The 17821-nt window shown below is 37.5% G+C and overlaps 1 protein-coding gene across 1 annotated transcript; it reads right to left on the reverse strand.

Annotated features, from left to right (window-relative positions):
* Positions 1 to 4334: 4334 nt before the first annotated feature.
* Positions 4335 to 6204, reverse strand: LOC134805978 (uncharacterized). The gene is made up of 2 exons (XM_063779152.1): positions 5466 to 6204; positions 4335 to 4489 (listed from the first exon to the last, which is right to left on the reverse strand). Exons 1-2 carry the CDS (start codon positions 6202 to 6204, stop codon positions 4335 to 4337), a joined length of 894 nt encoding a protein of 297 aa, XP_063635222.1.
* Positions 6205 to 17821: the final 11617 nt, after the last annotated feature.

Raw genomic sequence — 17821 nt, forward strand, 5'->3', positions numbered from 1 at the left:
GTCACGTCGCGACATTAAAACGTCGTAAGCGCTGTGAAAAATTCGTGGTGCTTACGTCGGTACGGAAGCGGGGCGTGAACGTCGCGACCTAAACGTGTAAGCGCCGTGAAAAATTCATGGCCCTTACGACGTTTTGATCCATGCCCCTTCGTTCGAGTATTTTTGCATCGGGGTCGGCCGGCCGGCCACGTGCGCGCTCAAGATCGCACAGGTGCAAGCTACCTGCGCATTGTGGAATGCGGTGGCACGTGCACATTCGCGTCACAAAACGTCGTAAACGCCGTGAGATACTCATGACGGTTACAATGTTACGGAAGGACCTACATTCTAAATTAGGTATACCTACTGAAATAAAAAAAGTTTAAAATTGAATGAGTAATTATTTATTTATCAATTATTTAGTTATTTTACAATGTCCCCATGCAAGGGTTTTAATGCCATCGTCTAAAATTAACCTCTTTTCATCTTTACCACATAGAATTTTCTTTCTTTTAATTTGGGTGTACATATTGTGCTTATTACTAATTAAATTATACATACTATCGTACACGGTTTTACTCAAGTCTAAACAGGTATAGTATTTATTAAAATTTAACCGACGGACAGCCGCGGCGCTAACACCTTTGTTTTTTTTTATACATTCAATTACGTTTTTGTCATCAGAGTCTAGTACATAGGCATACATTTTTGCCCTTAACGCAACAAATTCGCTCACTATTCTTCCATTGCTTTCGTCCTTCATCATGCCAACAACTTTTTTATTGACTTGTGGTAAATTATATACATTGTTTTGAGGAAAGTCTGAAGTGTCAAATCTACTATGCAAGTCAGGTTTAATGTCTTCGTAAAAGTTGTCTGTTTTGATATGATAAACAAAAGAGTCGGTGTTTGTATATAAAAGCCTTACATTATCACCGTATTTGTTTAGCATGTACTGGTAATGAAAATTGTACATGATTTGTTTACTTTAATACACTAAAACCTACATAAATAGGTTTGTCATATACAATTTTGGTTTTGTTGAATTGTACAGCAACCAATTCTTCAGAGAAAATAGAGGCACTGTGGAAATTTGGTCTGGAAATATAACGATCAAGACCATATATAGGTTTTGTTCGTTTCTTGTGTTCCCTGTGTACAGTATCCCACTGTTTACACAACTTTACATCAACCCTTTTCTCGACATTCTCAATAGTTTTCCCGAATATGGAGTTATTCATGAGCTTAAAGAAATCTTTTTCAAAACTGTTTTTAGCTTGGATTCTCATTTGCGAATTCAAGTCAATGTATGATTTTAGCCAAGATGATTGACGAAAAGTGAGAATTCTATGAATTTTCTTACAAATCAATCCATTTTCAATATATTGTTTGAAGTTAGTATAGTGCACAACATAATTCGTTTTGTCATCAAATGTCAGTAATAACTTTTTAATTTTACCCTCAATCGGTAGTTTAGTTTCCGCACATAAAGGGTAATCATTATGCAAGTCATGTAAGCTATGCGGATACTCTAAATCTACTTCTAATATATATCCAACATTAGAGTCTGTCCGCAGTGTTGCTATATTAAACAGTTTAATCTAGTCTTCACTCATCCACCTAAAGTTATCGATTGGAAGCGGGCGACGCATGGCATCACCGTAAAGATTATTTATATCCAAATAGATGATAAAACTACTGTCCTGATTCGGGTCATAATCATGCATAAATATATTATTGGCCTTAGCATAGCGATTAGACGCTTGGCAGACACCACCTCTTATACCTTTCTTTATAAATTGAATCATTTCATAGTCTATAAACAATTCTAGCCATACTCCGGTATATTTCAACATTGCGTCCCAACTCAAACCGGATGCAGTGAAATATTGACACGGATCAAATTCATACGCACCTATACACACTTGTCTAAAGTTTTCAAAGACTTCAGTCAATATTAGAACATCAGTCTTTAAATATAAGTCACAGTATTCACCCAGAGTTCTAATATTGAATGCGTCCCAAACATCTTTTGCATGTTGGTAATCCTCGTTGGAAATATTTAAATCGGTGAGGCTGCTATAGAAAGCGGGCTGAGGGGGTAATGCAGTCTCCTCGAGCCGGCTCCAGTCACTTACATACTCATAAGGGAAAACTCCCTTACGCGTAAGCAACTTTATATATTTCTCACGCTCGTTACTGTTATCGGATGGTGGTAAAAAATGTGGTAGTATTTTGAATTGCTCCCGTGAAAGGTTTGAAGCTAGTTTATCCAAGCTACTTGGCATGAATTTATACGAGTCGATAAACCTTAGGCTGTATTCGTTTATTTCTAAATTAAATGAAATATATTTTTCCTTGTTATTGGGAATGCAGGTTAACTTTCCCTTAATCTTAGCCAATTCTTTAATGAATAGATGACAATCGTAACCGCTTAAATTGTGAAAGACGATCGGTATAAACTTTGGTAATTGGTAATTCAAATTACATGAATTGTGTGTTTTGCCTCTTATAATACCCGTTAAATGACAATGGTCCATTACATACGCTTCATCTGTTCCAATTATTTTCTTACAAATATGACATATATCGGAGGAGGTGTTTGCACCGCTGTTATTTTTTGGTGGCACGACTTTTTGCAAGATTTCTATAATTCTGTCAGCGTCTTTACGAATGCTCTGTATAAATTTCTCCACACAATCTTCACCACGATATATGACAAATTTTGATAAATTACTATCATAATCACAATGAATATAATAGGAAAAACTACATGGCACATGTTTATGGGTGTTATAAGTAGCATTTGTAGACTTTTCACTATCCAACGGAACTAGAATCGATTCAAAGTCACCATAAACTACAAATGGTATTTTCATTTTATTTTTATCCTTCCTTCTTCCTCGCGTTATCCCGGCATTTTGCCACGGCTCATGGGAGCCTGGGGTCCGCTTAACAACTAATCCCAAGAATTGACGAAGGCACTAGTTTTTACGAAAGCGACTGCCATCTGACCTTTCAACCCAGAGGGGAAACTAAGCCTTATTGGGATTAGTCCGGTTTCCTCACGATGTTTTCCTTCACCGAAAAGCAACTGGTAAATATCAATGATATTTCGTACATAAGTTCCGAAAAACTCATTGGTACGAGCCGGGGTTTGAACCCGCGACCTCCGGATTGAAAGTCGCACGCTCTTACCGCTAGGCCACCAGCGCTTCATTTCATTTTATTTTTATAATTTTTGAAATGTAGGTATTTATCATTTTGCTCGGGTAGCTCGACAAGTATCTCCCCGCAACCAATTGCTCGGTGTTGGCCCAGTTTATTTTTATTTGCAAAGGGGTGTAAACACCCATCACATATCCATGTAGCTTTTCCATGCTTACTAATTTGCGAACTCACCAAACGAGACAAGTTCTTAATCCAACAATAATGTGAAATATGACCCCTCTCAAAATAAGGCAAATTTACATGGTTTTCGAGTGATATTTTCGAAATACGTAGAGGTACAATAGTCAGGCCCCTATCATTCCTTTGCTCATCTATTCCATAAACATTAACACTCATTTTATTTAATTTTTCAAATTTCTTAATGTCTGAAATACAAACTGGATGTTTTATATCTGTCACATTTAAAATGTCCGTATAATGTGGGTACGATGAAATACGATCACTATGGTTATCGGCGGGATAGAGCGCACTAATGACAGCCCAGAAAAAACACTTGTCATCACTGTTTTTCACGTTAACACATGCCTTCTTCGCACGCACCTCGGGCGGGAGCGGTATATATGTTGATCCTTTGAGTGGTTGGTATTTATTAATGTTCACATTAAGATACTCAATTTTCTCGAGCGCCCAACCGCTGTCGCGCTCTGTAAAATCTTCACATTTCTTAGAAATAGACATGGATATTTGTTCAAAGTACGATGGAAAATCCATACTCTCTTTAAGCATAACCACGTTTTTAGTGTTGAAGGACTTTAGATCACGTATCACTTCACCTTCAGTATTGGTTTTCATAAAAGTACCAAAAAGTTCCACATTTATTTTTACATTTTTATGTCTTTCTAATTCAATGTTGATCACCTTTTCAAGCTTTTCTCCAATACTCAGCAAATACAATTTAGGATCCAAAATGTCTGCACTCCCGTTAATTCGGTAACTGACAATCCTACATTTAAATGCACTTTCCACAATGTAAACAGCACAATCGTCCGACTTTTCTTGCTCATACAGCAGATTATGACGCTCACTTTCCGAGTGAAGTATTAATTGATTTGATAATACGTCTTCGTGATAAAAGTCGCAGTGAAGTAACAGCGCCATGGTGATGATTTAATTCACGAACGCGCTCAGACGACGGGAACGGGTGGGCTGTGCGGCGAGCCACGTGCAACTGAGCCAGTTGCGTCAGCCTTGCAGCGCGTGAGTCTGCGGTGCGCGGCGGAGGGGGCGAGGGAAATTCTTCTCTCGCCCGCTCCGCCGTCGCCTCGGCCGTCTAGACTTACTGGCGAGACACCGTCACGCATATACCTAATGTAATGTTGTGGAATTTGCACGTGTTTCGGGGAATTCCCCGCGGGTAAGTAAATTAATGCATATTATTTATTAATCCGATGTTCGAGTAGATCGCGAGATTCAATTATTACTACATGTAGGGGTTTATATTGTGTTAAAATAAAAAATAGGTTAGGTATTGTTATTTTTTTTATATTCATCATCATCATACTTTAACCAATTAATGAAAAATATAGGTATTACACAAAATATCGGCGGCATAACACTTGATTTCAGAGTCGACAATATCGTTGACATTGCACAAACTACCTATAATATTGCGTGCCTGTTGAATATTTACGGGGTGATATATCTTGAAATGTTTCTTGAAAAAGTTGAGACGGTTTTCGTAGGTAGACTTTATTTTGTTCAAGTATCCGATACGTGCGTTAATACACTCCACGACATGTTCGATATGGCTCCATTCCATGTGGTTAATCACCAAGGGGTGTGAGTTTGTCATGGGTTCGTTGTCGTCGTCACAGGTGAGTAAAAGTAACGGTACTGGAGAGATACACATCCGAAGACGATCGCACTGAATCAGCTCTGGTGAAACACTCATTGGGTTATGAAAGAAGTTTCCAATGACTTCAACTTTTTCCGCAAACATTGCATTCCATTCTTCACAGGTGAGTTCATATCGTCCATTAAAACTGACACAGGCATCTAGTCTGATTAAACTGGAACTTCAAGTATACATGGATATTTTCAATCAGAGCACTTGCACCAGCAGGACAGCGTTTGAGATTGTAGACACTCTTGCTCAGCTCACAGCAATCGGGACCATCACCGCCGGAACAATCAATCGACGGTGTGTAAGAAGGTGAAAAAATATTTGAATAATTCATTTTTAATTAAAAAAGCTCCAAGGCACGTTTACAAGTGAGGACGGTCAATGGTCTACTGAATTATTTTACGTGTGGTACTAGTGAGAGCGTTGTACTCAAACAGTGAATCGTTGATAATTAGACAGTATGCCGTGGTGTTAGAAGGCATATTCTCCTTAAACTCCATTTCCAATTTAATATCAATAGCACCAGCTCCCGAGTTGTAGCTGTCACACTGTCTTGACGCGTCGATGACTATTAATGGAGACTGTGTCTTGTAATGAGCATAATTCACTTGAGGGCTGGTATGATCACGGTTGTAGTACGACCGTTGGAAATTGGTAAATGCGTCATATAAGAGCGCATAGTTGTTGGTTTTAAATTCGGCCGAAAAGGGATCGTATGGATAATACTGTGCGTTCAAATACACCCTGCAATTGGTAAGATTACAGTGGTCGAATATGCTCATATCTTTGGTCTTGTCATTTCTACGATCCGTTTGGAAACCAACAATGAGGTAGCGAGGTTTCTCCAGCTGAGTGCTAGTCTTGATGCACCAAATATGACGTTGTGAGGCAGGTAGTATGGGATATTCGTACAGTTCCCATGTACGGAACGCTATCTGAACCGGTATGCTCCTCTCAACATACGACATTAAACGCAGTTTCTCCTTATCAGATACTTTTATGACTGGCATCCTCCATGTGACACGACTAATTTCAATCTCACCATTTGGAATCGGCGGTTGCGGTACCTTGTCCGCATCAACGGGTGCTAAATCTAAACAGTTTACATCTGTACTGGCGCGATTTAATATCAACTCGTGTTTCCCATTCATAATAACCTTTTTATAGTCCTCGGCGAAACCCAAGAAATGGGATAGTGGTATAGTTATAGTAAACTTGTCATGTATTTTTTGGCACCGACTTCCCATCCCGCTGTCTGAAGACTATGGTCCATTTCCTTGGTGTATGAGACTAGTCCCTTAATGGTGGACGTGATACCGCAGTTTCTCGCTCGATCAATCTCCACACCGTTCAATTCATAACGAATGTCTTGAAATAAAAATGCAGCACCGTTGTTGACCAGTAGACATCCTTTCTCCACTGTGCCTTCCACTAATATTTGACTCTGACTCGGTAGTAGGATTAGATCTTGCCGGTTGATGCATATGTGGATATTGTGGATGTTGTCGTTATTTTTGAAAGAGTCATTATACGGAGTGTACGGGTGAAATTCAATACTTTCTATTCTATCATCGAATAACACCTTCTCACCAATGTCTAATATAGATGACGAGGACATACTTTAAAACCGATACTCTGTAAAAATGCACTATTTTCTCTAGTCAATTTCTTTGGTTGTTGTAGTGACTGGCGCTGTCTCTCGTTGTTAATACGACGATGACGACGACGAGTAGTACTTGCCCCAACGAGAGCAAGATCTCGACTAATTGTAGAGGTGATGTTACCAAGGCTTTTATTGTTATGAATAATCATTTCTTTTTTTACTTTTTACGAATATGTAAACGAAGTGCAATGCTTTCACCTCGGAAATTCACCGTGTTACCGTGCTCGTTTAGAATGCGCAATTCAATGTTTTGTATGCGATTGTTACTCTTCTTGACCGGTAGATATATAATGTTGGTAGGTTGTTCAATAATTTGATAGCCGGGCGGGACGTCAGGTGAAAACTCGTGTAAAACATGTGACGGCTTGTTGTTTACGAATGAGCCCTCCACAATATTGCACTCTATTATTATAGTGTTTGTAATGATTATGTTGATTGTTTTATCCGACCAATGTGATGTGTTTGCTTTAAGCTTTTTCGGTGAATAACCAAACAATGACCCTATGCTGTTTGGTTTGTCAAAGTGAATGTCATACTTTGGCGAGGATATCATACACTTGGAGGTATTGTTGTTTACAAAGATATCTGCCACCGCCATTCCTTCACCCTCTGGCCCTTTGGCCCTCTTTGTCATTTCCTCCTTCAAGAGGTGTATTATAATTAATAATCAAACGAACTTACCTGTGAAGTTTGATTACAATTATACGAGTATCCAAATCCAAGACAACAATATAATTTACTGAGCAGCAGTACATGGAATCATGCCGTCCTTGTCACACATTTTAGAGATATAATATTTAAAAAAACAAGTTCGCACTGTCCCTCTCACTCGCTACGCTATCATCCCCCGCCATCCCACTCCGACACCGCTCCTCAGATACCCGTCATTATTTCAGAGTGAATCTTTTTGTGTTATGCACTGAGACTATTTTATTTTTGTTTTCGGGGTTGGGGGGCGGGACTTTGTTGTCTTGGATTTGGATACTCGTATAATTGTAATCAAACTTCACAGGTAAGTTCGTTTGATTATTAATTATACTTCCTATCCAAATCCAAGACAACAATATAATTTACTGAGCAGATGTTCAGAGCCTTGTATCTAAATACATATGCGAAAATAAAATGAAATATCGATATCAAATCAGTAAGTTACGTATACCGTTACTGATATTACTGATTTCAGCTGAAGAGAACAACGGTGTCTCATAAGTCATAAGAGGTACATATTAATTTATACCAAAAAATTGTAATTATGTATCTACCTACAAATGTAATTTTATGTAGATATATATATCATAATAATATTATATTATAATGATGGGCGTCATTAATTAACTTAAATTATTATTCTTAAATTACTTGAATCAATATTCCTTTGTGGTGAAAGTAAAAAACAAAAAAGTAGGTATAAAACTTTCTTTGGTTACATTGTAATAACTATTGGTAAGTTGTTTAAATGTAATTTTGCCATTGCTTATGTACTTAAACCATTACGCCATTGAAAGGTGTGTTCAATCTTTAGTTAGCTCTCAATCAATATTGGACCCATTATATTATTGATATTTCAATTTCATTAAAATACGAGTATACAATGTTTTAATTTTCAAGATTATAATAACTTCAACGGTTGAGGATGTGTGTTTTCTGTCAGACACTATACTTATAAATAAGCCGTTTTGTATCATTTAGATTTTTCCAACCACTCACTGGATGTAATTATTTTATGCGTTATGATTTAACTATGAATGCGTGTCTTTTTAAGTATTGACACTAAAATATAACTTTATGACACTTTGCAATGAATATTCAATACAACAATAAATACCCTCTTCTATACACAGCTTATAAATGTGGGTAAAGGAGATTTTTCTTCATTGCAAGGTTGTCGTTGAAATCAAGTTTCTATACTTTTAGACTAAGTCCGGACAACGACTAGTAGAAAATCCTGTAGGTATTGTTTTGAAACTTATCATTTTTCAAATTTTCAATTATAATTCAGCTTTAAAATATAGATTTATATAGTTGGTCAAACCAATTTGTCAGTCAGTAACAACCAGGAAAACCATACTTATCCTTTTCTTTTGGGTACTAGTACTAGTGTAAGACAAAGATAGTATGATTCTCTCTGTCCTTGATTGAAATGAGACAGTCACATTCTCAAACAATATGTAAATAGCTAAATAATATATATAGATAGACTTCCTTTATTAATAAATAAGTCGTCTTTCTTTACGTATCTTACGTATCTGACCGATGACGACTACACGTGATACAAGTGGTAAGTAAACTTTGGTAGATTGTAGTGTAGGTAGGTGTTAAATTATGATATTATATTTGTGAACGAAATATAAGGCATTTACTTGAAATTTAACTTTCAAGGAGTAACTTATAGTAACATTTTTTAACGTTACAATAAGACTGTGCAGCGTGCACAGTATTCTTGTGATACCTACACAACCAACAATAATTAGAAAAACACAGATAGGAGTTATTTTTAAACACAAGTTCTATTTAATAAATCAGATAGAAATATAAAAATTAGGTGAGTTGACCGTGACGTCACGATGTAAATGTTTTATGTAAATTCCATATTATTAGCAAACCGTTTTGACAGTTCAAAAAAAGTAGGAAAATACCCTATTATAACTGTACAGCAAGACAATATGACAACCTAGAGGATTTAAATTAATGACAATATTAAATTTTATTATTGTTTAAGGATATCAATCCTTTATTGCGATTGTCAATCTAGCTATTTAGCGAAAGCGATTCATGTAACAGGTTACAGCATTTAACTCTGGTTGCAAGGTTGTACAATTGTGCATATTGGTTTTCAGCTGAGGTTTCCAGCGTTGATTTCGCGTCGTGGGATGTATGCGTCAACCACGGCGCAGCCCTTGTTAGTTGCGGCGACGACGGTCCCCTGAAGTTTAGAGCCGAGATAACCAGTAAGCAAATCGTACTGGATTTGTTACGAGTAGGTAAATTGGGCTCGTTGAGATGGTATATATTTGACTGCAGGTCAAATATTGAATGCAAAATCGTTTAAAGGGTTACATATATCACTTTCCATATATTGTTCACTCGTCAATCTCGTCATACAGCACCGTTTGTGTACATTTTGTTACCAGGATTTTAGCTTGCATTAATACCAATTAAATTACTTCAACATAACTAAAATCTCCTCTGTATTTCACATACGTAAAGCCACAGTCACATCACTATTAAAGTGGAGTCAACATAAAGATCTGGATACAGACTATGACAAGTACATTACATTGGCATCAACACTGTTACAGTGGAGCAACGTTATATATCTTTGACTCAGTTTACAACGAGCAAAGCGTCTGCAGACCAAACATACCGAAGAGCGTAAAGACCGAAGAACGAAGTGACTGAAGAACGAAGTGATCGAAGAGCGAAGCGGCTGAAGAGCGTAGCATCCGAAGAGCGAAGCGACCGAAGAGCGTAGCATCCGAATAGCGAAGCGACCGAAGAGCGAAGCGACCGATGAGCCAAATGACCGAAGCAATCGAAGAGCGAGTCAATCATTATTATGTAGTTTTAGATATTACGCAATAATCATCATAAATCTTCAACACAATAAATGTGGAGTAAAGATAGCCTCGTCACTATTAATGCGGGGCAAATTTAACCTCGACGCTGTGAAAGCGGAGCTCTCGACACAATTACTGTGGAGTAAATATAGTCTCCTCACTATTAAAGTGGGGCAAAGTTACCCTCAACGCTGTTAAAGCGGAGTTCTCGACACAATTAATGTGGAGTAAAGATAGCCACGTCACTATTAAAGTGGGGCAAATTTAGCCTCAACGCTGTTAAAGCGGAGCTCTCGACACAATTATTGTGGAGTAATGATGGCCTCTTCACTATTAAAGTGGGGCAAAGTTACCCTCAACGCTGTTAAAGCGGAGTTCTCGACACAATTAATGTGGAGTAAAGATAGCCACTTCACTATTAAAGTGGGGCAAATTTAGCCTCAACGCTGTTAAAGCGGAGCTCTCGACACAATTATTGTGGAGTAATGATGGCCTCTTCACTATTAAAGTGGGGCAAATTTACCCTCAACGCTCTTGAAGCGGAGTTCTCGACACAATTAATGTGGAGTAAAGATAGCCTCTGCACTGTTAAAGTGGGGCAAATATAACCTCAACGCTGTGAAGGCGGAGCTCTCAACACAATGATTGTGGAGTAATGATAGCCTTTTCACTATTAAAGTGGGAGAAATTTTACTTTTAATCTCGTTTTTAACTAAATATTTATGTGATATGAATTTTAATTTATACGTGTTAATTAATGTGCAATATTATAAACTCTCCTTTTGTCATTGACTTTTATTTGGTAACACGTTTAATACCGAGTACCTACCTGTTTGATGATCATCTTGTTGCATAGTTTACCTAAGCTTGTAAAGTACTCACTCTACTTAAATTACCAAATTCTGAATCCCAGTTGTCATTAGAAGGTTTTACTTATATTTCCGATACGATTTACGCATGGGTTAACGATCCTCGACGCTATTGTACTAGCGCAGTATTATTGTTGGACGTAGTCCATAATATTACAGTAATCAAGTACCTATACTCTGTCCATGATTTATTTCATTCTAAAATTACATTGAGTTGATAATGTGCAAGTGTCTAAAAAAAAATTATGTAAGCACATTCATGAGGTTTACACGTACAGAGTAGGTACTATTGTAGAGAGTAACTAATAACTGGCTATGTGATGTTTAGCTTATTATAGCATTGGTACTTAATACTGTCAATCAAGAATGTCTAGTTATCACAAAGCAGGAGATTAACTGATGAGCAAAGGGAGGCGACCACACCGACTGGACCCAAGACTCGACGATACCGCGATGTGCGATTAAAGTACCTAATCCGTTTTAATCCTTACGATCCATTCACTATGTCGGTATCGAAGCACGCATAGCGCGTGCTGGTTGTATACATCGGTTACTGGCATTAAACACTTTAAACAGTCGCTCAAACTATTCTTCAAGTATCTTGTAGATTGTGTATTTAATGAAATTTTTCATTTTACATATAAATGTAGGTACCTGTAGGTATCTTCATAAGATGGTAATTAAACTTGTTGGTTACAGAGTATGTATATTTGCACAAAGACACATTTGCTACTGTTCATAAGCACTTATTACCAATCGGCAAGGATTAATATTGTTACCTATCTTTTTTATTACACGGTAGGGTAGATCGGACATGGTAAGGGCCGTTTTCTTGAAACGATTACGTAGTACGTATAAATACCTAGGTATATAAAGTTTGTTCAATTCAGATATGGTTTGTATACTAGTATACAGTATATAAAATCTGTAGGCGAAAGCATGTCAATATAATATAATAATATAGTGTTCGCATTCGTAAACAATTTACTGAGCGAACATTACATAGTATGAATGTACCATTTTTTATTCAAAACATGAAATGTAAGTAATATCTACATATAACTATAACCTTTGGATTTTGATTTAGTCATATAACTGGGTTAAAGGTCATTTTGTGATTTATTTATAGCTCCGTACTTATTTTATTCTAAAAAGAAGGTAGTTGTAACAATTGATTTCGTACGAACGCAAAGATTACTTACTTAGTTGATTTCTTAGGTAATGAGTTTATCACGCTAAATGAAAATACGATTACAAATTAAAGTATACCAGCCATGTCAAGAATTGTAAACGAGACTAGACTTGCCGTGCCGAAAAAACATAAATTTTTCGCTCGGGGGTACGGCGGCGGCCGGCAGTACAAATAATGTTTTAATTCTATCATTATTATCATTCAGCGCTCAATAGACATATTAAAATTACTCATCCTAACTTCATCAATCGAAACACACACACAGATATTTAGAGGAACACTATTTTGGCGAAAATACGTGTGACTCGGACTAACACAAAAACATGTAATGACGGGTATCTGAGGAGCGGTGTCGGAGTGGGATGGCGGGGGATGATAGCGTAGCGAGTGAGAGGGACAGTGCGAACTTGTTTTTTAAATATTATATCTCTAAAATGTGTGACAAGGACGGCATGATTCCATGTACTGCTGCTCAGTAAATTATATTGTTGTCTTGGATTTGGATAGGAAGTATAATTTATACTGGAGAGCTCGTATGAACCTTCAGGAATCGCGATTACATAATCCCCATAGTGAAACAGATTATTGCTCTTATCAACATTGGGAATAGTGTTGAAAGTCTTAAAGTACACGAGAGCACACTCGTAAAAACCATCATTGTCCAATTCTAGAGCCGGTTGAAAGTCTACATTCAACACAGACTCGTTACCGCTCAGACTAATTGTGAATGATGTCATGGACATTATAGCTGCTGCTGCTGACGGGTAGGCGTTTAATGTAAGAATGAAACTACACATGTAATGCTCGTGATATTTATTTAAAACAAACGCTTAGCATTAGTACACAGGAGATCCAAACACAAGTGTCCACAATTTACAGTATTAAATTTCTGTAGGCGATTGTAATTATACTCTATTCGCATGTTGCGCTGTAGTTTGGTATTTGCGGCGCCGTTTATATAATCAATAAACTCTCGAGGTGGTCTCAAATCACCAAAGCTATCAAAATATAGACCCTTTTCAGTAGTGTTGAGTCGCTCACTCGTGAGGCACCTCATTTGTACCACTCATTTTGTTAATTTGTCGCAGTACTTCATACCGCAAAAATGTCTTACATCACTCCTCTATTCATTTTACTCATTTACTCGCGCGCATCACAAACACCTCTTGCCACACAAATCATTCACACACTTCAAATTTAAAAAAACTCTTATCCTTTCAATTTCACTCGCGACCTTCAAAACTCATACGCTCCTCATAACCTCGCAAGAGAGTCCCTGGATCGCGCGAGGCGCTCGAGGTGCTCGCCCGCTCGCCGACACTCAAAACTCAAATGAAGAAACGAGTAATGGACGTAATGGTCCACACTGTCAACTGCCGAACTACAAACCTTATTGCAACGACAAAAGGTCCACCGAGAAAAGCATTGAGTTTGTACCGCTCACCGCCTCTCTGTGACATGAACACCTCAATCCTTTCAAAATGAAACAATGAATTAGAAATACCCAAAGAGGGAGTGAGACAGACACGCGCCGTACTTCAATATCGCCTCGCGTCACCACCGAAAATACGTTAAAAATTAAACACGAAAGACAACAAGCGTAAGCGCTGCAAGCTTTCATACATCTTACGCCTTTTTGATCCTAACTTACGTGTCAAAATGGCGCGAGAAATCAGTCTCAAAACGAATTTCGACGTGTTGCTTCTCTGTCGCACTTGTAAATTCGTACGTAAGTGTGACAGGAAGGCAACATGACGAACTTGGTTCGCGGTACGCCCTCTGTATACCAGGCGGGCATTTACGAAGCTTGCTTAGAAACAGAAATCCCTTAAGTAACTTAAATATTATTGAAATATAATACGGTAGCGTACACAATTTATGATAATTTCAATACGTTTCAAGTTTATTAAATAAAAAGTAAGTATAATTTTCATAGGTAAAATAAAAATGTAGATGTAAATTATACCGATTTGAATTTGCAATACTTTTTATTAACATTCTTTGTAAACGCCTTCGAACTGTCAAGTTATGATTATGACATATTTATATTTATTTTGTTCGTACTTCGTTCACTACCTAGTTAATTTTAGTTCTCTAATACCTAGTGATAATTCTTATAATCATAACAAAATATGGACATAGTTTTTGCCAGTAAATATACCCGCGGATCTTCCTTGGTGCCTTTTGCATGAAAAAATGAAGTGTAAATGTAGCCGGTGCGGCAGGCGCGAATGGTGCTTTGTTTATTATCATATTGATGATATTACTGTTAAATTATCTGAGGTGGTAAGTTAGTCACTTCTATATAATAATGACTAGTGAAAATATTGAATTTGTTCTGCTTAGTTTGTTAAAAATGTGGTAGTTTTATGGTTAATAGGTACTTATGAAATATATCACTACATATTATAAAACAAAGTCCCCCGCCGCGTCTGTCTGTTTGTGGGTTTGTTTGTATTTTCGCGATAGACTTAAAAACTACTGGACGGATTTTCATGTGGTTTTCACCTATCAAAAGAGTGATTCTTGAGGAAGGTTTAGGTGTATAATTTGCTAACCCGTGCGAAGCCGGGGCGGGTCGCTAGTGATTATTATACTTAAAATTATATCAAGTAGCAAGGAGGAGGTCTAAACAATCTAACAATAAAAAAGAGCTACATTAGAACAAGTTTCATAAAAGCAGCAAATTAAGTTAGGTACTTTATGTTCTTAGTTTGATTCTAAAATTATCTTTCTCCTAAAAGTTCTATTCTTAACCTCCAGAATTGCACTCCAATTAAATATTACTACTTATTTATTTATAAAGGAAGTGATGAATACATAAATATGTATATACATTAAATATTTTTGTCGCCGTTGGAGTTAATGGAATAGTCGACGCTGAATATATGCTAGTACCTCACCTCATTTGAAGTAAGATATTGTAACACCTCATTTTAGAAAATGAGGTACTCATACAAACTCATTTTAAATTGATGTCCTACCCATCACTACTTTTCAGACCCTTTTTAGATCACCCTTTTTCGCATAGGCACACCAATGCGTTCCTTCCCCCGCTGAGAGTCTAAATTGATGATACCAGTTTCATAATAGTGAGGTTTCTTTGGGAGATTATCTCGCATGAAAACACCTCTAAAGTAGGGGATTTTCTCTCTACGTGCAAATGTCACAATGTCCAAATCGGTGAGAGCTTTGCCCATTGGAGGTAAAATTAATTTCTTGTTTTTTTTTTCTTCATCAGTTTTGCAGTTGCTGCCACTGCTGCCGCTTCTGCTTCATTAGCCGGTGTAACGTAGAGCCCCATTCCACGTTTATAAGGTGCCAAATATAAACCTCTACCGACAATCTTGCCTTCGGTATCATTATTATTTCTATTCTTTACCATTTCATAAATATTTTTAGCAGCAGTGGTAACACCACCGGCCAAGGTTCCCGTGGCGGCTAAAGCACCCAGTAGCGGTATCAAAGCTGGTAGGAAACCGCCTCTCTTAGGTATTGGGACGACTCGCTGTTTCTGTTGTCCCTTGACAATTTTCCCTTTAACAAAATGTTTTGCCGCTTTTACACCCACTTTGAGTAGTGTATTAGTAGTCGTATCCTTCTTTTTTGCAATTTGTTTTTTTACAGCGTCACGACTTGCTTTTATTACTTTTGATATGGGAATCATGCCCATAGCGTGTTTAACTTTATATTTCATAATCTTATCTACCGCTAACGCGGCAATACGTTCACCAATTGAATTTTTGCCACGCCAACGATTTTCAGCAGCTTTGGCCAATCGTAAATCTGCTTGATGACGTCCCTCCAATGTGTTGTCACGCGAGTAGGCAATATCGTGTAATTTACAAGCTTCGTCGAGCGGATTCACACCAGGATCGTTGCGAGCCAATCTCTCCTTCAATCTAGTACCCGGACCGCAATAATTGTAACCAGGTATGTGCGCTTCGAATGGTAGATTATTAATTAAACTATTTATAATACCAGCGCCGCTTCTGTAAGGTTGATGCCTACGTCTACGTAGTTTGGGATTATGTTTAACACTAACCCCGCCAATGTGTGTTATCATCTCAAGTACCTATACTTGACTGTGTACGTGAGTATAAAGTATGCCTATATATATATCTCTATTTAAACTTTTAAAATGTGTGTGTGTCCATGTGTGAGTATAAAATACACGTCCTAATGATTTTATATGTCACAGTGAAATGAAGCTTAAAAAACAAAACACGTCGCTCGCTATTAAAAATTGGAGTGTAGTTGATAATGTGAACCCAACAATGACTCATCGCTCCTTTAAACATGGCTCCTTACTGGCGAATAACATTAGATGTCTCATCTGTGGGCCTTCCAACTGTGGCAAGACAAATGTTCTGCTGTCTCTACTCTTACATCCGAACGGTGTAAAGTTTCATAATATTTATCTTTATTCGAAATCATTGAATCAACCCAAATACAAGTTTCTGAGTGAAGTTTTAGAGCAAGCGGGTGACATTCCGTTTCACACGTACAATGATAAGAGTCAAGTCGTCCCACCGGAAGAAGCCGCCGAGGACAGCGTCATTGTATTTGATGATGTGGCTTTGGAAGATCAAGATGCTATTCGTCAGTACTTTGCAATGGGCCGTCATCGTTGGTTAGATTGTTTCTACTTGTGCCAGACATATAGTAGGATACCTAAACAGTTGGTACGTGACAATGCCAATCTTATATTGCTATTCAAACAGGACGAGTTGAATTTAAAACATGCCTACGACGATCACGTGAACACCGATATGAGTTGGGAAAAGTTTAAGGAAATTTGTCGCGAGTGTTGGCAGAAAAAGTACACTTTTTTAACAATCGACAAGGAGAGAGACATTAACAAGGGTCGATATCGTAAAGGATTTGACGTTTACATTATTGTATAAAATTTAGTGTCATCTCCGGTTTATCATCAGTTTTGTGTTGTCAGCTACTGAGGAACAACCTCTTTATCTAAAAAAAAAGCAAACATGTTTGGTAATAAAAAGGTGAAACGGAAACTCGTAGATTCCATTGAGAGTGTAAAGAGAAAAGTTAAAGCGTTGCGAGCAGATAAGACATCGCTTGACACTTCGCTAGCGCAAACCTTTGAGCCAATCACAAAGCCGCTCAATGTTTTAATGAATAAAGCTTTGGAATCCAAGGGTAATAAGAATCGTGATGATGATGATGATGATAATGCTAAACCAGCAATTATGAATAAACCTCATCCCCCCTTGATAAAAACCTCCACACCATTGCCACAACGTTCACGTAAAAGGAAATATCTGATCAAAACCGAAGAACCCAATAGTAAATTGATCAAGTGGAGTAATAATCCTACAACAAAAACACACCAGTTTGATAATGATGATGATGATTCTAAAGATTCTGATGATGATGATGATGAAGATGATGAAAGAAAAACAGGGGGAGATGAAGAGCCTAGCGATGATGACGATATGAAGTCGGCTCTTGAACTTGATG

Source organism: Cydia splendana, unplaced genomic scaffold (genome assembly GCF_910591565.1).
Source record: "Cydia splendana unplaced genomic scaffold, ilCydSple1.2 scaffold_97_ctg1, whole genome shotgun sequence".
Lineage (NCBI taxonomy): Eukaryota > Metazoa > Arthropoda > Insecta > Lepidoptera > Tortricidae > Cydia > Cydia splendana.